Source organism: Heterodontus francisci, chromosome 24, assembly GCF_036365525.1.
Source record: "Heterodontus francisci isolate sHetFra1 chromosome 24, sHetFra1.hap1, whole genome shotgun sequence".
NCBI lineage: Eukaryota > Metazoa > Chordata > Chondrichthyes > Heterodontiformes > Heterodontidae > Heterodontus > Heterodontus francisci.
This window is the reverse complement of record NC_090394.1, coordinates 16461918-16486445: the sequence shown is the minus strand read 5'-3', so window position 1 is coordinate 16486445 and position 24528 is coordinate 16461918. Positions and strand designations below refer to the sequence as shown.

At 44.2% G+C, this 24528-nt stretch overlaps 1 protein-coding gene across 3 annotated transcripts in view; it reads left to right on the top strand.

Annotated features, from left to right (window-relative positions):
- LOC137383216 (glutamine-rich protein 2-like) overlaps positions 1-24528 on the top strand; it is a 190684-nt gene that overhangs the window by 23570 nt on the left and 142586 nt on the right. For all 3 annotated transcript variants that reach the window (XM_068055707.1, XM_068055706.1, XM_068055708.1), the window contains exons 4-6: positions 7085-7171; positions 9297-9374; positions 18468-18600. In XM_068055707.1, the coding sequence (XP_067911808.1) occupies positions 7085-7171; positions 9297-9374; positions 18468-18600 (298 nt within the window). The remainder of the gene's footprint in view (positions 1-7084; positions 7172-9296; positions 9375-18467; positions 18601-24528) is intronic.

The window sequence follows — 24528 nt, the reverse complement described above, 5'->3', positions numbered from 1 at the left end:
CTCCAGGTGTGGTTTAATCAGGGCTTTGTATAACTGAAGCATGACTTCTACCCTCTTGTAGTCAAGTCTCTGGATCTCAAGGCCAGCATTCAATTAGCCTTTTTGATTATTTTCTGCACCTTTTTATGACACTTTAATCTATGTACCTGGACCCTCAAGTCTCTTTGGATCTCCATTGTTTCTTGCTTTTCACCATTTAGAAAGTACTCTGTTCTATCCTTTTTAGGTCCAAAATAGATGGCCTAACATTTGTCTACATTGAAATTCATTTGTTATAGTTTTGCGCTTCCATCTACACTTTTTACAGTATTGCCTATCTTTGTGTCATTGGCAAATGTGGATATGTGGCTTTCTATTCCATCATCTACGTTGTTAATGAAAGCAGTGAATAGTTGAGGTCCCAACACAGATACTCGTGGGACACCACTAGTCTCATCCTGCCACGCAGCCAATTTCTTAACGAGGTCAATAATTTATCTTCCATGCCATGGGCTTCAACTTTAGCTAACAGTCTTTTATGAGGGACTTTATCAAATGCCTTCTAGAAGTCCATATAAATAACATCCTGCTGACTCTCTGATCAGTTGAAAATTTTCAGTGTTCAGACACACTATCCTTAATTTTATTTTCTAGCAATTTCTCAACAACAGATATTAGGCTAACTGATATATAATTCTCTGGTTTCCCTCTGTCCCATTTCTAGAGAATTGTACTTGCTGAGCCTGTAGTCATGGGCTCTTGATTGTGACTTGATGTATTACTGTAGAAGTTAGTAGAAGGAATGTTGTGCATTTACTCATGTGCAAGCTAAATCTTTACCTTTTTTTTTCTCCATCTACTTGTTTCTAAACTAAAAGAAATCCATTTTAGCAGAGCTAAAATACAATCTACAAATACTGCCATCTCTGGTGCACCAGGGAGGTACTGGCCATATTCTAAATCACTTTTAGTTTGTCCAAAGATCTTGCTGCTCAGGGAATGCTCTCCACTCTTCCAATATTATTCCAAGTGAGGTCCATATTCTGAAATGGATTTGGTACTTCAGCGTCCAAAGTAAGAATTGAGTTGTTGCAGCCAGTATTCAAGGACTGAAACATCTCTCAGTAAAAGCACCCAGCAATTCATTCTACTATCAGTGTTGAAACTAACACCAGTTTTATCTTTCACCAACATCTTTTAAGATTTCAAATTGTCTTAGAATCCAAGGACCAAGCATCTGTTTGCAGAGGAAGGGAAAGAAGTATTCACATTGGATGATAGGGACCCGTTATCAATGCAGGGATGGTAATGTTTGGCACCCTTCCTGTAGGAACATAAGAACAGAGAATTTGCTAGAGGGAAAAGACAAAAGTCTATCTAGTCTGCTTTGTACCATCGGGGTATTTGCATGATACAGTGATAATGGGGTTGTTATGTAATCATGGCAATCAATTTTTTTAATGAATCTGCCTATAATAGACCCAGATTAGAGGTGAGGAAACCAGCACTTCTGGAAGGATTTGGTAACCATAGATTCAAAGTCACATATTCCTCCCAAATATTCTACACTTGCCATTTGTCAGACCTCCAATTACTCATATATTGGCCCCGACATTTACAGGGAGGCAAGGAGGAACGGGGGTGACTTTTATTGGGCGGGGAACAGGGCAGGACCTCATTTGAATTTTTTCTCTATTTCCTGCCTAGCAGCTGGCCTGATTAAAAACTAGACAGGTGTTAGGGCAGCATGGCCTGCGGTGGGAGGCCGGGGACCGGAGAGGAGGGAGGAAGAGATCGGACAGGTTGAGGGTTGGCATCAGATGTCAGGGCATATCAGACTGGGTGGCTGGTGTGAATCACTCTTGCTCTTCCTGGCTTACAGAAAAGCATTGGCCTGCTGCAGCCAATAGTTTTCACCTCCCTTTAGCTGCTGTGTTTACCAAACCCTGGGAAACACAGCCTGCAGCTGTTCAATCCACATGACTGTTAAAATCTGAGGCATGCAGCCTCACTTAACTGACCCACTTCACGAGAGCAGGTGAGTCTCCTGCCCCCAACTCGAAAGAGATGTGTTTGAGTCCCATTTCCCATTTTTAACAATTTAACCTGCTGCCCATCCTCTCCCACAGCACTGGTGAATCACCCACAAGGACATTGGCTCTGGCCCTGTTGAGGTGCAACCTGTGAGCTATATAGGTCCCACCTCCCCAGAAATCTAAAGCCCTCCTTTCTACACCATCTTTCCAGCCACACATTCATCTACTGTGTCCCACTATTTCTATACTTACCAGCATGTGGCACCATGTGGAATCAGGAGATTACTACATTTTAAGGTCCTGCTTGGTTATCTCCTTTCTAGCTCCCTAAAACCTTCCTGCAGGATCTCATCCCTCTTTCTATGCTGTTGATATTGATATGGAGCACGATCTCTGGCTATTCACCCTCCCCTCTCAGAATGCTCTGCAGCTGCTCAGTGAAGTCCTTAACCTGGGGGCAGCACACCTTCCTGAAATCACTTTATTTTTAATTTACTCGTTCTTGGGATGTGAGCATCACTGGCAAGGCCAGCATATATAAATTGCCCTCGAGAAGGTGGTGGTGAGCTTCTTTCTTGAACTGCTGCAGTCCATCAGATATTGGTATACCCACAGTGCTGTTAGGAAGGGAGTTCCAGGATTTTGACCCAGCGACAGTGACGGAACAGCGATATAGTTCCAAGTCAGGATGGTGTGTGACTTGGAGGGGGGGCGGAGGGGACCTGGGGTGGGGGGGGGGGGTGGTTTAGCTTGCAGATGGTGGTGTTCCCATGTGCCAGTTCCCCCCTTTCTCGAGGTGGTAGAGGTCACGGGTTTGCAAGGTGCTGTCTAAGCAACCGTGGCAAGTTGCTGCAGTGCTTCTTGCAGATGGTACACACGACTGCCACTATGTGCTGGTTGTGTAGGGTGTAAATGTTTAAGGTGGTGGATGGGTTGCCGATCAAGTGGGCTGTTTTATCCAAGATGATGTCGAGCTTCTTGACTGTTGTTGGAGCAGCAATCATCCAAGCAAGTGGAAAGTATTTCATCACACTCCTGATTGAACACATAAACATAAGAAATAGGAGCAGAAGTAGGCCATTCAGCCCCTCAAGCCTGCCCCGCCACTCAACATGGCTGATCTGATTGTGACCTTGACTCCACTTTTCTGGCTACCCCACATAACCCTTGACTCCCTTGCAATAAAAAATCTGTCTAACTCAGCCTTGAATATATTCAATAACCCAGCCTCCATTGCTCTTTGGGGAAGAGAATTCCAAAGATTAATAACCCTCTGAGGGAAGAATTTCCTCCTCGTCTCCAACTAAAATGGGAGACCCCTTAATTTGAAACACTGCCCCTTAGTTCTAGATTCCCCCACGAGGGAAGCATCCTCTCAGCATCTACCCTGTCAAGCCCCTTCAGAATTTTATACGTTTCAACAAGATCACCTCTCAATCGTCTAAATTCCAATAAGTGTAGGCCCAACCTGCTCAACCCTTACTCAAGCCAAACCCCTCAGCCCAGGAATCAGTCTAGTGAACCTTCTCTGAGCTGCATCCATTGCAAGTATGTCCCTCCTTTAAATAAGGTAACAAAACTGTACACAGGACTCTAGGTGTGGTCACCCCAATGCCTGTACAGTTGTAGCAAGACTTCCCTACTTTTATACTCCATCCCCCTTGCAATAGAGGCCAACATTCCATTTACCATCCTAATTACTTGCTGTACCTGCATGCTGACTTTCTGTGATTCATGTACAAGGACACCCAGGACCTTCTGTACCACAGCATTCTCTCTCCATGTAAGTAATACTCTGCTTTTCTATTCTTCCTGCCAAAATGGACAATCACATTTTCCCACATTATACTCCATCTGTCAAATCGTTGTCCACTCACTCAACCTATCTGTATCCCTTTGTAAACTCTTTGTATCCTCCTCACAACTTGCTTGCCTACCTATCTTCATATCATTGGCAAATTTGGCTACAATACATTCAGTCCCTTCATCTAAGTCACTGATAGAGATGGTAAATAGTTGAAGCCCCAGCACAGATCCCTGTGGCACTCCACTAATTACAGTTTGCCATCCTCGGATTAGTATAGATAGGCATTATGGTCGGCATGGACGAGGTGAGCCAAAGGGCCTGTTTCTATGCTGTATGACTCTATGACCCATTTTTCCTGACTTTCTGTTTCCTGTTAGTTAGCCAGTCCTCTATCCATGCTAATATATTACCCACATTACCATGAACTCTTGTATAGGAACCTTTTTATGTGCCACATTATCAAATGCCTTTTGCAAATCCAAATACACATCATCTACTGGTCCACCCCTCTTTTTACATCCTCAAAGAACTCTAATAAATTTGGTGCCTTGTAAATGGTGGACAGGCTTTGGGGAGTCAGGAGGTGAGTTACTCACCACAAAATTCCCAGCCTCTGACCTGTTCTTATTGCCACAGTATTTATATGGCGAGTTCAGTTAATTCTTTGGTCAATGCTAACCCCCAGGATGTTCATGGTGTGGGGATTCAGCAATGGTAATGCTGTTGAGCATCAGGGGGAAATGGTTAGATTCTCTCTTGTTGGAGATGGTCATTGCCTGGCACTTGTATGGTGTGAATGTTACTTGGCATTTATGAGCCCAAGCCTCAATGTTGTCCAAGTTTTGCTGCATCTGGACACGGACTGCTTCAGTATCAGAGGACGTGCACAGTGTTCAATACTATTTGCAATCATCAGCAAATATCCCACTCTGCCCTTTTGTTGGAGGGAAGGTCATTGATGAAGCAACTGAAGATGGTTGGGCCTAGGACACTACCCTGAGGAACACCTGCATTGATGTCCTGGACTGAGATGATTGACCTCCAACAAACACAACCATCTTCCTTTGTGCTAGATATGACTCCAACCAATGGAGAGTTTTCACCTTTATTCCCATTGACTTCAATTTTCTCGGGCTCCTTGATGCCATACTTGCTCAAATGCTGCCTCGATATCAAGGGCAGTAGCTCGCATCTCACCTCTGGAATTCAGCTCATTGATCCATGTTTGGACCAAGGCTGTAATGAGGTCCAGGGCCTGAGTGACATTGATGAGCAGGCTGTTGCTGAGTAAGTGCTGCTTTGCAGTTTGCAGCCGCAGAAAGACCTTTCTGTTCCCCTAACTATTGAATCAGTTATCACTATCCTATTCCCAGTCTTCCTCCTCCTGATTGCACAGCTGAGCAACCTATGATACTGTGGACTTGATTCCTCTGGGGAATACAGGCAGAGCCATTGCTCTCAAAAGTACTCAGAGCTGAATACCAGTGAGAAAACAAGATGTGTTCAGGGGATTCCTGCACTACCTGCCTAGCCCTCTTTTTTTTTTTCTGGTGGTCTCCCTTCCTTGACTGCCTGCATACTCTTGAACTGCAGGGTGACCACCTCCTGAAACATGCTCTCCACCTCATGGATGCACTGCAGTCACACAGATGCTGCTCAAGCTCCAAAGCCCAGAGTTTGAGTTCCTCCAGCTGACAACACTTCCTGCAGATGTTGTTACCCAGGACACAAGAAGTGTCCTGAAGTTTCCACAAGGAGCAGGATGTATTTGATGGGACTGAAGTGCCCTGCTATGAATCCATCAAATTACTGACTAAACTTATCAGAAATAAAACTTAAGTCCAAAAAAATGTTAAGATTAAAAGCTTAAAACCTCACTTTTCAATCCGGTTTAATTATTCTAATTAGTTATCTTAAATACTTACCTCAGTACTTACCCACAATTATCATCTTAGTTCCCTTAGGCTCAGTTGCCGCTCCTCAGTTGTAACGTCACTTATTCGCTTTTTGCTCTGTGGTTGTTTTGCGATGTTCTCTGTCAATCTCTCTGTGCCTACACTGTATTTATGCTTCTCAATCAACCCACAATGCTCTCTCAGCTTTAAATCAGCTCTGATTTAAAATTAACAATTGACCTAGCATCAACTGCCAGTTGTGGATCAAACTTCACAACTATTACACAGTTATGGTGGGATTTCTACCTCTTTGTAGTCACATCACCTTTTTCTTGCATCTAAGAGGGAAAAACATAGGCTAAAATTTTTTTTTTTTTTAAAAACCCCAAAAAAACCTGCTTCTCCACAATAAACAATCTGTTAATGCAATCAAATTCTTATAAATTGCATCATTCAGTGCTGCATGTTGCTGCAATTTTGTTAATGGGACTTGAGGATTCCCCAGACCTTTAGCTCACTTGACATTTGGGGGTTATGTGATTCATTTGGGCTGTTAGAAGTTTGCTCTTTTTGTTCTGAGATTTCCCTCACCGGGCGATAGGCCTAGCTTATCTCAGTGTGAAGGATAAATCTTATTCAGAGAGTATGAAAAATAATACCAAGTGTAGAGAAACTTTATAAATGGAAAATTGTGAACAATTTGGATTAATTTGAATAATTAAAGATTAGTTTGGCCAAGCATTAAAATAAGGCAGGGATAATATTGTACTTGTTCGGCACACGGTCCTACTATTAGTAATTACAAGTCTAAGTGCTTCAGCTATGATTTCTGTCCTACGGATTTACCCTTTCCACCATTGTTTTCCATTCTTTTCATTTCTCTCCTGAGTATCAACAGGCTATTTGGTTGTGGGTGAACCACAAGAATGGACAATTCTCTCATCTGGCTTTTGAATGTGTGTACTTTCCAGCAGGAGTTTTCAGTGAGACTAAATGTGCAGGAGCCCTGCTTTATTTATCGCTTCCCCCTTTTTCCTACCCTGAGAACATTAAAGCACTTCAAATGGATCAAAAAAATCTTACAGCAACGTGCAATTCTGTGGCTTAGCGCTGCACTTCAAGCCAAAACCTTACCATCATTACATAGAAATCACTTTTTGGATGGCAGTCAGAAAAGAAAGACTAGCTGTTCACTAAACTTATCTCCAGTCTCATCTCCCTGTGCTTTGTTATTTCTCCTTAATTTCAATAGTGATCGAGTGACCTCATTAGCTAGGTGATTATTATAACGGCTGTGTGAATTTCAAATTTATCAATATTTTTACTGATTTCCCAGAAATAAAATATAATGTTTTTCTCCGATTTAGAATAGCATCCTTGAGCAGCTGAATAATGTTCCAGAAGAAAAAAATGTTGTTCTGTGGGATACCTTGCAGATAATGTTGAATAAAGAGGTGAGTAAAGGATTTGGGTGCACAGTTTAGGCTGACACTCTAGTGCAGTACTGAGGGAGTGTTGCAGTGGTAGCTTTAGAGAGCCTACTAGGATGACTGATTATAATTGTAACTGGATAGCCCTTTAACATCATTTAAAATCCTATGGTGCTGTACATGAGAGGGAAAAATTTGGATATCAAGCAGGAATTGAGATGAGGTGATGAAAAAACTAGTTTGAGAAGATTGATTTTTAGCGAGATTTTAGGCAAGGTGGGCATGTGGACGAAGTAGAGATGAATCACATTGGATGGGATTAAGGAGCAAATTCCAAAGTGAAGACTCTGCACTGCATAGCAAAGGAGGGCCACGGGATGGAATTGAAGCAGCGTAGTGACAGATTCATGTAGGGCGACAGTATTCCTGCTCTGCTGCTAACCTGCCAATATACGGATTGGTGGGGGTGGGGAGGGGGAGAATTCAGACCCAAATATCAGAAACAACCCAAGGTTCTTAAATGCATGTGAAAACAGGTTAAGTAGAGTAATCGAGATAGGGGCATTCTGACCATGGGGGAGGGGATTTTGGAGCTGAACTCTGATTTGTGGTGTTCCAGTGCCACAATTTTGCATGACAGCACTTTGGGGCATTTGTGGGGAAACCTGGGAATTCAGTCCAACATGCCACTCTTGGGCCCAGCAGATCCCATGCCATTCTCTACAGGACTATTATAATAAGGGCAACGCAGTGGTTAGCACCACAGCCTCACAGCTCCAGGGACCCGGGTTCTATTCTGGGTACTGCCTGTGTGGAGTTTGCAAGTTCTCCCAGTGACCGTGTGGGTTTTCGCCGGGTGCTCCGGTTTCCTCCCACCGCCAGAGACTTGCAGGTGATAGGTAAATTGGCTGTTGTAAATTGCCCCTAGTGTAGGTAGGTGGTAGGGAATATGAGATTACTGTAGGGTTAGTATAAATGGGTGGTTGTTGGTCGGCACAGACTTGGTGGGCCGAAGGGCCTGTTTCAGTGCTGTATCTCAAAATAAAAAAAATAAATAAAAGGACCTCTTAAAGGGTCCCAAGATGTTATCGAGCAAAGCAAATTGATACCTTTTCAAAACACAGGCACTGGTGTCGCTGAGGTTCAGTAATTTAACAAAAAAATGTTATTGCCTTTTCAGTTTGTTAAGGGCCGTTGGATCTCCCCATCAAAGTGGCAGAATGTCACTCAAATCACCCCAAATTTTAAAATGACCCTTTCCTCCAGATTTGGGGCAGGGCCAAGGGCCTAAACAGTTGGCAGACAAGAGGTCCTGTCCCGCTACTACACTTCCAGCAGCAAAACATGAACCCAACAATTTTGAGGCAACAGACTTTAAACCCTTCGAAACACAATTAGGTGCTGGGCTGAAAGATTTAGAATTCTGGAAGGGCAGGTTTTCATGATCTAAATGGCTCTTTTCCATCCTTGACTTTACGTAATGCTTTTATGATCAAGGTCATTGTACAGGGTCTGTGGAATGAACAGAGCAGAGGCTAGATTGTCTCTTTTTTAGTTTGATCGTGGAATGTGGACATCACTGGCTAGGCCAGCATTTATTGCTCATCCCTAGTTGCCCTTGAGAAAGTGGTGGTGAGCTGCTTTCTTGAACTGCTGCAGTCCTTGAGGTGTAGGTACACCTACAGTGCTGTTGGGAAGGGAGTTCCAGGATTTTGACCCAGCGACAGTGAAGGAACGGTGATATAGTTCCAAGTCAGGGTGATGTGTGGCTTGGAGAGGAACTTGCAGGTGGTGGTGTTCCCATGTATCTGCTGCCCTTGTCCTTCTTGGTGGTAGAGGTCGCGGGTTTGGAAGGTGCTATTCTATGCTGTCCTGTGGCTTTTTCAATTAGTCTTCAGTCTTACCCAGATGTTCTGATGAATGGTCATCGACCTGAAATGTTAACTCTGTTTCTCTCCACAGGTGCTGCCAAACTTGCTGAATATTTCCAACATTTTCTGTTTTAATTATTAAAGAAGTTCCTAATTGCTACATAGAAAATGCTATAGTTGATATTGCATTATTATTTTATATCCATGATCATTAATCTATATTGGAGCTGTTTTAGATATTAATAATCAAGTTTAATCTTTTCTATCTTTATTCTTAGCTTAGTTTTGATGAGAAAATTAATATGCTCTCCCTTCAATCAGAAGTTGTTCCAGGTGAAATGGAAGGTGCCAAACAGGTAAGTAAGGTTAATCTGCCCATAATTTTTTCTTTATGTTCATAATTTTGTGTCTAGTCTGTTACTTTCCCATTGGGGTGCAACAAAATTGTGGATTCTTTAATTCTGATATTTTGGAACTATTTGCCAAAGTTTGGAAATTTGAAGGGAGTTCCCTGTGTGGTTGCAACAAGAATATTTCAGTTTTAGGATCTGTTGCCAATAAGGCTGAGAATGATTGCTGACTGTTAACCTGACAGAGGAACAATATGTGACTCAAACTGATTAGTTTTCCTCCACAAGGATAGGTGGGATTTACACAAAAATTCTGTACGAGGGAGAGATGAAATTTGTACCCGAAATGAGTGGTAAGTCAATAAAGTAAACTCTCCCGCCTATTGGTCCCTGCTGACACAAGGCTTGTGTTAACTTTGGTACTAGGCCTCATCTGCATTTAACTGGCATGTCAATCAGGTGTCCAAAAGCAGCATGCTGGGATCAACCGCAGCAATGTGGGTCAGCAACAGCCCTCGTGTATAGTCTGCGAGGAGTGTGGAGGAGATGATTCTGAGACGGGTAAACCTGGAGTGCCTGCAGCACGAGGTTGTTTTATGGAGCCAGGAGGAGCACTCCTGCTGCTTCAGACCTCACCAAAAAATAAAAATTGACAACCTTTTAGGGACTTTTTTCGGTAGCCATTTTAAAAACTGCTGGCTAAACCCTTCTAGAGCCAGAAGCAGTTGGAAATTGCACAGTACAAGCTCCACCCAGTCTCATTTCACTTTTGGATTTAGTCAGAAACAGGATAATATGATTGTGAATCCAGTTTTGCTTATTTCGTGATCAAGAAACAGGAATCAATATCCATCTCCTTCCCTCGTGATTTAGTTAAATGTATTCTGTGGAATGTATCTGACTTTGTCAAAGTCCACTTGTTGAGCACTTCCCCCGCACAGCTATGATTATATAAGCTATATATTTATCAATCTAAGCCCGTGACCTCTAGCTATATGATCATCCTGACCTGAATCGGGAACAAGGGTGTTGAGAGTTTATTCCCATTCTCAACAGACCCCTTGCTGACTGACTTCTCTTCAAGAACTGCCAGTCGAATATGGCATCGTAGAAGGTAGCAAGTGAAATTAGTCACATAATGGCAAGGGAATTGCCAAATGCAGAAATTCTGTCAAGAGACTGAGGAGAAATAAATGTGGTGCCACATTTACTAAAGGAATAGAAGGATAACTCAACCATAGACTTGTGAGGTCCTTGAGAGAGAGAAAGAGAGACAAGGGAAGCATCAGAAGGATAACATAAGAAGCTGCAAACGGATTCGCAACAGTTTATATTTATATCGCGCCTTTAACATAATAAAATGTCCCAAGGCGCTTCACAGGAGCGTTATAAAACAAAGTTCGACACCGAGCCACATAAGTCGATAATAGGTCAGATGACCAAAGGCTTGGTCTTGAATAAAGAAGTGCCTTAAAGGAGGAAAGCGAGATAGGGAGGGTATTCCAGAGCTTGGACCCAAGGTAACTGAAGACATGGCCACCCATGGTGAAGTGATTAAAATCTGGGATGCTCAAGAGGCCAGAATTTGAGGAGCACCGATACTTTGGAGGGCTGTGGGGTTGGAGGAGATTACAGAAATAGGGAGGGATGAGGCCATAGACAGATTTGAAAACAAGGATGAGAATTTTAAAATAGAGATGTTGCTTGATGAGGAGTCACTGTAAGTCGGCGAGCACAGGGGTGATAGGGGAAAGGGATTTGGTGCGAGTTAAGACAGGGGCAGCAGAGTTTTGGAGGACCTCCAGTTTAAGGAGGGTAGAATGTGGGAGTCCTGCCAGGAATGCATTTGAATAGTCAAGTCTAGAAGTAACGAAGGCATGAATGAGGATTTCATCAGCTGGTGAGCTGAGACAGGGGTGAAGTCGGGCAGTGGTAGGGAGGTGGAAGTAGGTTGTTTTAGTGCTGGTGCGAATATGTGATCAGAAGCTTAGAGTGGGGTCTTTTTTTTCTCATTCATTGGCGGAATGTGAGCCTTGCAGCCAAGGCCAGAATTCATTGCCCATCCCTAATTGCCCTTAAGAAGGTGGTCGTGAGTCACCTACTTGAACGGCTGCAGCCCATGTGGAGTAGGTACACCCACAGTGCTACTAGGAAGGGAGTTTCAGGATTTTGACCCAGTGACAGTGAAGGCGATTATAGTTCCAAGTCAGGATGGTATGTGGCTTGGAGGGAACTTGCAGGTGGTGGTCTTCCCATGTATCTATTGCCCTGTCCTTCTAGATGGTAGCGGTCCTGCATTTGGAAGGTGCTGTTCAAGGAGGCTTGGTGAGCTGCTGCAGTGCATCTTGTAGATGGTACACACTACTGCCACTGTGCGCCGGTGGTGGAGGGATTAAATGTTTAAGGTGGTGGATGGTGTGTCAATCAAGTGGGCTACATACATATGAACTAGGAGCAGAAGTAGGCCATTCAGCCCCTCTAGCCTGCTCCACCCTTCAATACAATCATAGCTGATCTGTTTGTGTTTCGAATTCCACACTCCCATCTACCCCCGATAACCTTTGATTCCCTTGCCTAACAAGAGTCTATCTACCTCCACCTTAAAAATATTCAATGTTCCTGCCTCCACCACCTTCTGAGGCAGAGAGTTCCAAAGTTACACAACCCTTTAAGAGAAAAAAAATTCTCTTCATCTCTGTCCTAAAAAGACGACCCCTAATTTTAAAACAGTGCCCCCTAGTTCTGGACTCACCCACAAGAGGAAACATCCTTTCCCCGTCCACCTTGTCAAAATCGTTCAGGATCTTATAAAATTCTATCAGTTGTCCCCTCCACTCTTCTAAACCCCAGTGAAAACAAGCCCAGTCTGTCCAACCTTTCCTCATGAGACAAGCTGTTCATTCCAGTTATCAATTTAGTAAACCTCCTCTGAACCGCCTCCAACGTATTTACATCCTTCCTTAAATAAGGAGACCAAAACTGCACACAGTATTTGAGATGTGGTCTCACCAGGGCCCTGCATAACTGAAGCATAACATCTTTTATTTTCAATTCCTCTCATAATAAAGGATAGCATTCCATTAGATTTCTTTATTACTTTGTCCTGGATAGTATCAAACTTCTTAAGTGTTGTTGAAGCTACGTTCATCCAGGCAAGTGGGGATGATTTCATTACACTCCTGACTTATGCCTTGTAAATGGTGAACAGGCATTGGGGAGTCAGGAGGTGAGTTACTTGCCACAGAATTCCCAGCCTTTGACCTGCTCTTGTAGCAACAGTATTTAAATGGCTGATCCAGTTCAGTTTCTGGTGAATGTTAACCCCCAGGATGTTGATGGGGATTCAGCGATGGTAATGCTGCTGTATGTCAAAGTGAGACGGTTAGATTCTCTTTTGTTGCAGACTGTCTTTGCCTGGCACTTTTATAGCACATATGTTACTTTGCCACTTATCAGCCCAAGACTGAATTTTGTCCGGGTCTTGCTGCATGCTGGCACAGACTGCTTCAGTACCTGTGGAGTCACGAATGATGTTCAACACTGTGCAATCATCAGCGAACATCCCTGCTTCTGACCTTAGATTGGAGGAATGGTTATTGATGAAGTAGCTGAAGATGTTTGGCCCTAGGACACTATCCTGAGGATCTCCTGCAGTGATGTCCCCAGGCTGAGATGATTGACCTCCAACAACCAGAACCATCATCAAGGTATGACTCTAACCAGTGAAACGTTTTCCCCCGATTCCCATCGACTTCAAATTTGCTGGGACTCCTTGATGCCACACGTTCAAATGCTGCCTTGATGTCAAGGGCATTTGCTCTCATCTAACCTCTTGAGTTCAGCTCTTTTGTCCATGTTTAGACCAAGGCTGTAATGAGATCTGGAGCTAAGTGACCCTGGTGGAACCCAAACTGAGCATGAGTGATCTGGTACTTGCTGAGCAAGTGGCTCTTGATAGCACTGTTAATGACACCTTCCATCAATTGCTGATTTGAGAGTAGCCTGATGGGTTGGTAATTGACTGGATTGGACTTGTCCTGCTTTTTGTGGACAGGACATACCTGGGCAGTTTTCCACATTTTCAGGTAGATGCCAGTGTTGTAGCTGTACTGGAACAGCTTGGTTAGGGAAGCAGCTAGTTCCAGAGCACAAGTCTTCAGTATTATTGCTGGGATGTTGTCAAGGTCCATAGCCTTTGCTGTATACAGTGCCTTCAGCCATTTCTTGATCTCCATGGTGTGAATCAAATTGGCTGAAGATTGGTATCTGGGGACCTCAGGAGGAGGTCAAGATGGATCATCCGCTCAGCACTTCTGGATGAAGATTTTTGCAAATGATTCAGCCTTTTCTTTTGCACTGATGTGATGGGCTCCCCCATCATTGAGGATGGGGATGTTTGTGAAGCCTCCTCCTCCACTTAGTTGTTCAGTTGTCCACCAGCATTCACAACTGGGTATGGTAGGCCTGCAGGGCTTTGATCTGATCCATTGTTTGTTGGATCGCTTAGCTCTGTCTATTTCACGCTGCTTCTGCTGTTTAGCATTAGCATGTAGTGCTGTGTTTGGGCTTCAGCAGCTTGGCACCTCATTTTTAGGAATGCCTGGTGCTGCTCCTGGCATGCTCTCCTACATTCCTCGTTGAACCAGGGTTGATCCCTTGGCTTGATGGTAATGGTAGAGTGGGGGATATGCTGGGGCATGAGGTTACAGATTGTGGTTGAATACAATTCTGCTGCTGCTGATGGTCCACAGCACCTCATGGATGCCCAGTTTTGAGCTGCTAGATCTGTTCTAAATCTGTCCCAGATAGCATGTAATTGTGCCAAACAACACGGTGGAAGGTTTTCTTAGTGTGAAAACGGGACTTGGTCTGCCCAAGGACTGTGAGATGGTCACTCCTACCAATACTGTCATGGACAGATGCACCTGCGGCAGGTAGATTGGTGATGGTGATGTCTGGGACATTGTCTGTAAGGTATGATTCCGTGAGTATGACTATGTCAGGCTGTTGCTTGGCTAGCCTGTGGGACAGCTCTCCTAATTTTAGCTCAAGTCCCCAGATGTAAATGAGGAGACTTTGCAGGGTCAACTGGGCAGAGTGTGCCTTAGTTGTTTCCAGTGCCTAGATCAATGCCGGGTGGTCCATCCAGTTTTATTCTGCTTCAACTTATTTTGTGATTTTATCCAACTGAGTGGCTTGCTGGGCCACTTCAGAGGGCAGTTAAGAGTCTACCACATTTCTGTGGTTCTGGAGTCACATGTAGGCCAGACTGGGTAAGGAGGGCAGATTTTCTTCCAAAAGGACATTTGTGAACCAGATGGGCTTTTGTGACAATCCAGTATTTTCAAGGTCATACTACCTTACTGAGATTAGCTTTTTATTCCAGATTTATTAATTAATTGAATTTAAATTCCCCCAGGTGCCCCAAGGTTGTGATCAGTTTGGTTTAGTCTCCAACTGTTGCTGGGGAGAGGGATGGAATCAGTAGCTAGGGAACAGAGTTTGGAGTGGAGACCGAAAACAATGGCTTCAGTCTTCCCAATATTTAAGGGAGGAAATTTCTGCTCATCCAGTACTGGATGTGGAATAAACAGTCTGATAGTTTAGCAACAGTGGAGGAGTCGAGAGAGATGGTGGTGAGGTAGAACTGAGTGTTGTCAGCATACATGTGAAAACTAACACTGCTTTCAGATGATGTCATCGATGGGCAACATGTAGATGAGAAATAGGAGGGACCAAGGATAGATCCTTGGGAGACACCAGAGATAACAGTGCAGGAGCAGCAAGAGAAGCCATTTCAGGTAATACTTTGGCTACGCTTAGATAGATAACAATGGAACCAGGTGAGAGCAGTTGCATGCAGGTGGATGACAGTTGAGAGGCTTTGGGTGGGATGGTGTGGTCAACCACGTCAAAGGCTGTAGACAGGTTGAAAAAATGAGGGGATGTTTGCCTTTGTCACAGTTGCAAAGGATCTTGTTGGTGATTTTGATAATGTTAGGAAATAACTTGATTATGCAGTACATGAATATGTGGAAAAATTACATAGGAAAGTAATGGAAATGAAAAGACATTCTAGCCTTCCTCAAAAATATTTGCCTGACAGGTATTTTGAAGTATATATAATATAACATTAAATAGAAGGTCTCTGACCTTTAGGACCACCCTAATGGATAGAAATGTTATTTTCCAGTCCTGTGTAGTCCTTTTTTGGGACATGTGGAATATGGGTTTGGTGGATGTGGGTGGGGGAGGTGATGGTGGTTCCGGTATTGGTTAGCAGGCTGGTTAAGTACATGTAGCAATACAGCATGAGTAAGCAGGCTTTCCTTTTTAAATCTAATTGCCATGGCGCATCTGGAAGGAAGTTCCCAGAGATTTTCCTGAAATTGACTACAAGTTTTATCTTCCTTCTGTTTTTGCCTCCCAAGCATTAGCATTACTAACAGTTGTGGAGGGTGATGCACAATGTTGTATCATCTAACTGGTGATTGTCTCTGTTTGTCTTTTTCTCTCTGTCTCTCTTTCTCTCTCTCTGTCCCTCTCTCTCTCTCTGCCCCCCCCCCCCCTCTGTCTCTGTCACTCTTCCCCCCCCTCTGTCTCTGTCACTCTTCCCCCTCTCTCTCTCTGTCCCCCTCTCTCTGTCTCTCTGTCCCCTCTCTCTCTCTGTCACCCTCTCTCTGTCTCTCTGTCCCCCTCTCTCTGTCCCCCTCTCTCTGTCTCTCTGTCTGTCTCTCTCTCTCTCTCTGTCTCTCTCTCTCTCCCTCTGTCCCCCTCTCTCTCTCTCTCTCGCTCTCTGTCTCTGTGTGTGTGTCTCTCTTTCTCTCTGTCTCTCTTTCTCTCTCCCTGTCTCTCTCTCTCTCTCTCTCTCTTTCTCTCTGTCTCTCTCTTTCTCTCTGTCTCTCTCTCTCTGACCCTCTCTCTCTCTCTCTCTTCCCCCTCTCTCTCTCTGTCCCCCTCTCTCTGTCTGTCTGTCTCTTTCTCTCTCTGTGTCTCTCTCTCTCTCTCTCTGTCGCTCTCTCTCTCTCTGTCGCTCTCTCTCTCTCTGTCTCTGTGTGTGTGTGTCTCTCTCTCTGTCTCTCTCTCTCTCTGTTAACTGGACTGCAGTCTGCTGCTTCTTCCAAGCGGGAGGGCCTCCTTAATTGGATGGCGAGCCTGCTTACTGGCCGCTAAATTGTCCAATTCAGGGAAAATTACTGCCGGGTGACTGTTGCCCATACAGTGCAGGATTGTGACCCCCATTTGATCCAACTTCAGGGACCCAACCCAAAATCCTGCCCAGGGCCACAGACTCGGTAATTGGTGTGCATTACCAATTCAGGATTGTACCCTGTGCCCATGTCCAGTTTCCTGCTCGGCCAAGTTTGTTTGCAGACAATTGCAAATGTCTTTTTAAACTTTCAAGTTCTGTAGATACGTTTATTCATTAACAATTGTTGGGTTCTGTTGGAAGCCTATTCCCAATTTTAATATATATCAAAGATTTCTAAATTGTTCTGTCTCTGAAAAGAGTTTTGGGATGTGAAAGAAGAAAAAAGTAAGTGGGTTGTCTATAGTATAATTCTTTTTAAAAGATTAAAACAGTCAGAAGCAAAATGTTTTTTTAAGGAAAGTCCCATAAAGCAGGAGAAGGAAGAGAGAACTGGTGAATAAGGCTATAGTCGGCGGAGGTGGCAGATTCTATTCTAGTCTGCCTGCCACCTGTGGCCAGTGAGCCCCGTCAGTGCACTTCTCTCATTCGCTGGTTTGTCCTGTTTGAATTTCACAAGTCTGGATCTTTGGAAAAGGCTGCTGCCTCATTGGTGGATAAATCCTAAAACAAAATACCAAGGGGGTAATTTTGACTTGGGGTGATTGTGTAGAAACAGGCGATATCGATTTAGATGGCTGTTAGACATCTCTCCTATTCAAGAAGAATATTTAAATGTTGAGGATGATGTCATTCAGACCTTGACGCAATCTTATCTGCTGATTGAGGCAATGCCACTTAGCGCCTGACCAACCAGGATTGTATCCAGAAGAGGCCCAGATAAGTTAATTTTTTTGGTTTTTGGAAGGTTTATTGTGAGCTTGGAGGAGCGAGAGTGCTTCCTGAGCTTGGAGTTTCCCTTCCTCCTGATCGCAAGTGCAATTGTCTCAGATCCCCCATCCTATCACTCACTTTGCCATGGACTGTCTCTTTGGGTCTGGGAGGTGGGGGGAAGCCTGCTGCCACTTAATTTCCTGCTTCTGCACACTGGCCACTTTCATTACTGGCTACTTCGGGTGGGAGAAAGATAATAAAAAGAAACTACTTAATTGGGACCCAGGAGTTAAAATAGCCATGCTTTGTGACCATAAAGCTGATTGCTTTAGCCTGCGCGTGCTGCACTTACACCCTCAGGCCTTTTGTTTTTTGTCTTCAACAAAGTGATGGACGTTAGTGCTAGGGCATGTAGAATTTTCCATTTCAGATACACAGTCAATATCTGACACTCACAGATCAGAAAAATCAGTTAGATTTAGAGCAAAGCTTCCTCTACTGTGCCTCAGCAATATACTCTTGCCACAATAAACATTTTTCCATTTCTGAACACCAACAGAGAGAGGAGACTTTCATTCCACCTGCCTACTGGATTTAAACCAGGTCTCCAAAAGTCTTGAATCTAATTCACTTCTCCACATAGTTTACAGGCACGTTAATTTCGTTAGGTGGGTTGAACGTCCAAATCTGGTGTCAAAAGTATTCTGTAAATGAAGAAAAACAATGAACTTTGATTAATAGTTTTTTTTTGTAAAACTACTGTTGATTTAGACCAAGGTTGTGGAGCGTGGGTGTGGGAGAACTTGAAGAATTTCGTTGAACACAACACTAACTTCCGTACAATTCAGCTGTACAGTTGAAATAAGGTTTTCTAAAAAAAAGTGATTGTGATTCTTGTAAACACAGATGGAAAAATATTAATCTCTCATTCAATTACTACAGGGAATTGTCATTATGGGTTCAGTTATGTAAACTGATGTGAAACTTATTGATCTGTATATGTAATGTGAAAGATCACTGATAAGAATTTCTGGGGATATATGAGGACTAATTCAGTTTTCCTCCATTTACTTAAGGCTGCAACACAACGCCTAGGTCCTGCCTTGGCTGTTCTACATAAACTGACACTAGTGTCCACCGCTCACTACGTTCTAAAAGATCGAGTAGATGCTCTGGAAGAGGAGCTCAAGCGTCAAATGGAAGAAATAGGTCAGCCTCAGCATATAAACAGAGAAATAGGCTTCATAGATAGAGTGTTATTTTTGTTTTTAAAACTGACGGGGTTCTTTGCTTGACCGAATAATTCAGGTTAAATTTTCATCTTTTGTGAGGGGGACATTTTAAATGTATTCTTGCCTTTATAAGGGTGTTCACATCCTGAAGTCAAGAGGGTGGACTCCCTGATTTGAAACTACTTGCCAATTCTACTCATAGCAGTTGGTTAGCCACCAGGAGGTTGGGAGATAGAGGATTGGTGAGGTAGCCAATCCAAATCTTTCTTCTGCTATGGGTGACAGATACCTAGCCAAGTTTGGCATCTTCGTGAATGGCACAGTTGAGTGAGTGAACCAATGGGGGGGGGGTGGGGGTGGAAGGGCGTTTTAACCCCCTAAAATGGGTGGGTTTTGGTCAGGTGGGAAACTTAAATGTTAAAAGGTTCAAATCCAAACCCAACCCACCTCAAAGCAACCTACTTCATGTTTTAACGGAGACAGGGCAAGGAACTGGTGACCAATCTGCTCTCGAGAGGCAGTTCGGTTAATAAAACCTTTTAAGCAGGCTTCGTGCCTCCATTTTAAAAAGATTTCTATTTTTAACTACTGTTGGCCAGGTTTCCCTGGCCTCGGGAAACCCAGCATGCAAAAGGAAGCAAGAAGGGATAGATCGATTGGGTAAATACTGTTATGACCAGGTGAGAAAGATTCGGAACCTAGGTGACTAGGTTCCCTTTCAGCCTTCACCTGGTCTTACCGTAACAGGGTTTAATTTTAAAAACACCATGCTTTTAGCTCCCCCTTGGTGAATCCTTGTTCACCGCTTTCCAGTTATAAGGCAAATAAACCAGCACAAACAGGCTTTCTTAGGTTTGAAGAAGAAAAGTTGAAATTTATTAAACTTAAACTCTAATTCAGTTAATGCCTATGGATACATGCCGTGTCTCATGCTAGCATGCATACATGATACACACATGTAAATAGAGACAGAAAAGAACAGAAGAAAAATAAAGTGGAAAGGTTTGAGGCAATATCTGAAGTGTTGTTGTTAGGGTTCTTCAAGCTCACTGTAGAGTCCTTGATTGTAAGTAGATCTTGCTTTTCGTTGGGGCCCAGTATTCTTAAGCCTTGTTCTCTGTAGGAGACATTCCCTCATGGGGTTCTTGTGTGGTCAGTGGATTCAGAGGCTTGTGAGACAGAGATGGGAGCAGATAGGAGAGGCTCTGGCGAGCCAGCCAGGAGAAGTCTTTTCAATCCAGGAACAAACAGCTTTCTGCAGGCTCTCAATTCAAACTGTACAATTCAGAACCCCCACCCCCCCCCCCCCCCCCCCACAAGTTGCCAAGCATGTTAGTCATGTGACTAATTGGTCTGACCACATCTTGACTCTGTGTATTGTACCATCTTAACAGGGAATGGAATGTGCTTCCCTGCCTTCAATGTCTGTTAGTTGGTAAATGTTTTTTTCCCCCAGCCAAGGTCTGGCAGTCCGTGTAACAGGCCTTCTCTTCTTCCCAGCAATAATTTGAAATTTAGTGTCCATGTGGCGAAATTAATATGCCTCATTCTTGGCAGGTAGAGGCCTGCATGACACCTCCGCACCCAGGGGAATGAAATACGATTTGAGAAAAGCACATTTCATTAAACGGGTTGAGAGAAAAATATCAGATACAGAAATAAAAAACAGGAATTTCTCCCATTCATTTCCATTCATTCATAAATCCTAAAACTTATTACAGCCTGTCTTTTGGTGTCAGTGCTGCTTTAATTGCCCCCTTTTTGGCATCCTAATAAACATGTCATTCATTTTTTTTGGGAAGTTTCTCTTCCATTTGCCCATTTCCAAGGCTGCCTAGGGTCTTTGTTCCTGCTGAGGTAATTTTTTTGGAAGAGTCAGTAATGGGCGGGTCTATCCTGAACGCTCTTTCAGTGCTTTGCTGAGTCCTGCAAAATCTTTTGACTTCAGAGGATGGGTGGTTTGCTTTTCTTCTGACTGGGGGGAGAATTCTTTGCTAATCACCCCTTTGTCCAGAGGATACTTCTGCCTGCAGGTATTTGTGCAGACTCTACTGCACACCCCTGTGGCACTTCGACTAGGCGAGACATCACCCTCATGGTCTCTCTCTGCCCCCTAGAGGTCTTTCTTTGTCTCTGCAGGTTCCTGTAAATGCTGTTAGCAACTTTGGTGGGGTGTCTGCATTTACGTAGGAGGGTGCGCGGTCTAACTTTTCACATTTTCCCGGGTTGACTGACTGGACAGTAGGGGGTTTTATCCGGGATTCCTCCTGGACTTTCTTTAAATTGCCCTTTTGGTCATTTTTTCCCCTTCTCTGTCTAACCTTTTGCCAGCCTTGTGCCTGTCTGTCCCTTTTTGTTCTAGGCGGGGGTCCCTTTCAGTTCACCAGCCCTCTGCTGGAGGGTCCTCCTAACAGGACTTAGGGGTGCAGGTTTCACTGTAGGTTGGGGTTTCCCCTCAACCTGGCACATGTAGCAACTCCTGCAGTACTCCACCACATCTTTGTGGAGTCTTGGTCAGTTAAACTGCTGTCTTACGTGGCCTTTGGTCTTTCCTATACCGGCATGTACAGCCATTATAGTCTCATGGGCTCTTCTTAATATTTCTCTCCGGTACCTCTGTGGCACCACTAACTGGTGAACTACTGTCCACTCCTTGCCCTCAGGTCTGTGAGGAGAACTCTATTTCCTTATCAGTACCTCATTCTTTAAATAGTAGCAATCAGGGACTTCCTCTGCTTCACTTTCAGATTGGGCAGCCTTTGCTAACTCTTGCAATACTGGGTCGGCCTGCTGAGCCTGTCCTAGGGGAAATCCATTTAATTCATCCCTGGGTCTCCTAACTTTCCAAAGAAAGTCTCAGACAGACAGACCTCATGGTCGTCTGCCTGCAGTGCCAATTCAGTCTGCTCTGCAGGAGCCGGTTTGATCATAGCCTGATCCACTACATATTCAGCAAAACTGCAGGGATCCGTCTCCTGCCTTTCTGACCTCCTCTGGTCTCCCTTTCACTACTGGGGGGTGGGTGGGGGGGGGTTACCACCTTTACCCCCGCCAGATCATTACCTAGGAGCAGGTCAACCCATCCACAGGCAAACTAGGGACAATCCCTACGATCAATGGTCCCGAAACTAGATCGCACTCCAGGTGCACCCAGTGTACAGATTCAGCATCATTTTGGTGTTCACTCCACTCTCTGGGGGAAAGTTCAGGCCTTTTCCCAGTAAAAGTGATCTAGTGGCCCCTGTGTCCCTGAGAATTACTATTGGTTTGCTTGCCCAACTCGTGGGGTATGGGGTTACTTTCCCTTCAAACACAAAACCCTGATAACCTTCAGGAATCCTATTACATTTTCCTACACTTACACTAGTAAGCTTCCTGGGTCTCACTCTTACTGTAGTTAAAGCCACAGCTTGTTCTGCTGTGCTGCCCATCAGGGTCCATTCCAGGGTGTATCCTGATCAACTCTGCAGGTTTTCCCTTTAGTTTCCAGCAGTCAGCTTTTAAATGCCCTGCTTTATTACAATGGAAGCACACAGGTCTCCGGGTCTCATTCTTGCTCACTGCGCCTTCATTTTTGGCTGGAGGAGGGTCCATGTGACTCCTGCTTTCCTTTCTCTCCCAGGACTGCTTGGGCTCCTATCACCTTCCCATCCTTGGTCCTTTTCAGATTTGTGGGGGTGAGTAGGAAAGGTTCTCCCCTGGGAAACCGACTCAGAAATTAAAGCAAACCCATTGGCCAGAACGGCCCCTTGCCAGGCTCTCTGGACCCGCTGCTCCTCTACATGGGTCTTCATGGAGAGTGGGAGGGAGTTTTTAATTTCCTCTAACAGGATTACTTCCCTAGCTGAGCTGTACTTTAAGAGCCCTCAGCCACTGGTCAAAAGCCAGCTGCTTACTTCTTTCAAACTCCAGATAAGTTTGATTAGCTTGCTTCTTGAGGGTTTTAGGCTTCAGGTACTAATTCATATGTCCCGAGGATAGCATTTTCTGTCAGTTCATAATTCAATGAACTCTCATCTGGCAACAGGAAATAAACCTCATGAGCTGTTCCAGTTAGCTTGCTTTGTAGTAAAAGAGGCCAGATCTCAGCTGGCCATTTTAGCTGCCTTGCCAGTTTCTGAAAGGGCACAAAATATCTTCTACATTCTCCTCATTGAATTTTGGAATTAGTTGAGCTAGTTTTAACAATTCTGTACCCAGCCCTGAATTATGCTCCTCCATATTGGCCATGCTTTCACTGGGGTTACTCTGCTGCCCCCTAGTTAACTCAAACTGCTTCAACTCTCTCTCTCTTGGCATTCCTTCCGGAATATTCTTTCTCTCTCCATCTCCTCAAATTCAAGTTTCCTCTGTTCCAGTTGAATCTTTGCGAGCAGTACCCTGTCGGAGTTTGCTTCTAACCCTGTTTCTGATCTTCAGATTCAAGGGAAAAATGGTTGGCCACTAGCCTTCGGAGTTCAGACTTCCTAGCTTTGGCATGTACAGTGATCCCACACTGCTCAGCCATTTTCCTCAACTCCTCCATAGACAGTGCTTTTAACTTATCCCAAGTTACTTCACCCTGGCTTGGAGAGCTACTCGCTTCAGTTGCAGAAGTGTTAGTATTCAAGCACAGACAACCACAAGAAAACCTGTATTAATCTTGCTCCTTTTTGATTGGGAACAATTTGGCTTCCCACTTCCAATTTCTCTCGTTTGTCTGTGGGTTGATTCTGGATGAGCCCCCAAATTTCTGTTATGACCATGTGAGAAAGATGTCCAGAGTGCCCTTTCAGCCTTCATCTGATCTTACTGTAACAGGGTTTAATTTAAACACACCGTGTTTTTAGCTCCCCCTTGGTGAATCCTTGTTCTCCGCTTTCCACAAACAGGCTTTCTTAGGTTTAAAGAAAAAAAGTTTAAATTTATTAAACTTAAACTTGAACTCTAATTCGGTTAATGCCTACAGATACACACCGTGCCCCAGGCTAGCATGCATATGTGATACACACATGCAAATAGAGACAGAAAACAGCAGAAGAAAAATAAAGTGGAAAAGTTTTAGGCTTTATCTGAAGAGTTTTTGTTACGGTTCTTCAAGCTCACTGTAGAGTCCTTGATTGTAGGTAGATCTTGCTTTTCGTTGGGGCCCAGTATTCTTCTTAAACCTTGTTCACTGTATGAGACTTTTCCCTCTTGGAGTTCCTGTGTCTTCAGTGGATTCAGAGGCTTGTGAGACAGAGATGGGAGCAGCCAGGAGAGGTCTGTTCAATCCAGGAGCAAACCGCTTTCTGCAGGCTCTCAGTTCAAACTGCGCAATTTTAAAACCCCCAGGTTGCCAAGCAAGTTAGCCATTGACTAACTGGTCTGACCATGTCTTGGCTCTGTGTATTGTATCATCTTAACAGGGAATGGAATGCGCTTCCCTGCCTTCAATGTCTGTTAGTATGTAAATGTTTTGTTTTCTAGTCAAGGTCTGGCAGTCCTTTTAACAGGCTTTCTCTTTTTCCCAGCAACAATTTAAAATTTAATGTCCGTGTGGTGAAATTAATATGCCTCATTCTTAGCAGGTTGGGGTCTGCAGGACAGTAGCTTTACAGCGCTGCTTCCAGGCCTAGGGGAGCAGAAGTGTTTTCTCCAGGCCCAACAAGCTAATGCACCACATTCCGTGATCTCTCAGACCTCCAATCTCCCCTGACCTCTCTGTGATCTTCTTTCCACCTCCCCACAATCACTCCACGGCATTCCGGGAAACCCATACATCCAGGTTTCTCAACCAAATCTCCTTGCACCTCCTGTAATTCCAAACTTGTGCCCATCATGTAAAGACAGAGTGACGCAGTGTGCAGCCTCACAGCTCCAGTGACCTGGGTTCGGATCTGGATACTGCCTGTGCAGATTTTGCAAGTTCTCCCTGTAACCGTGT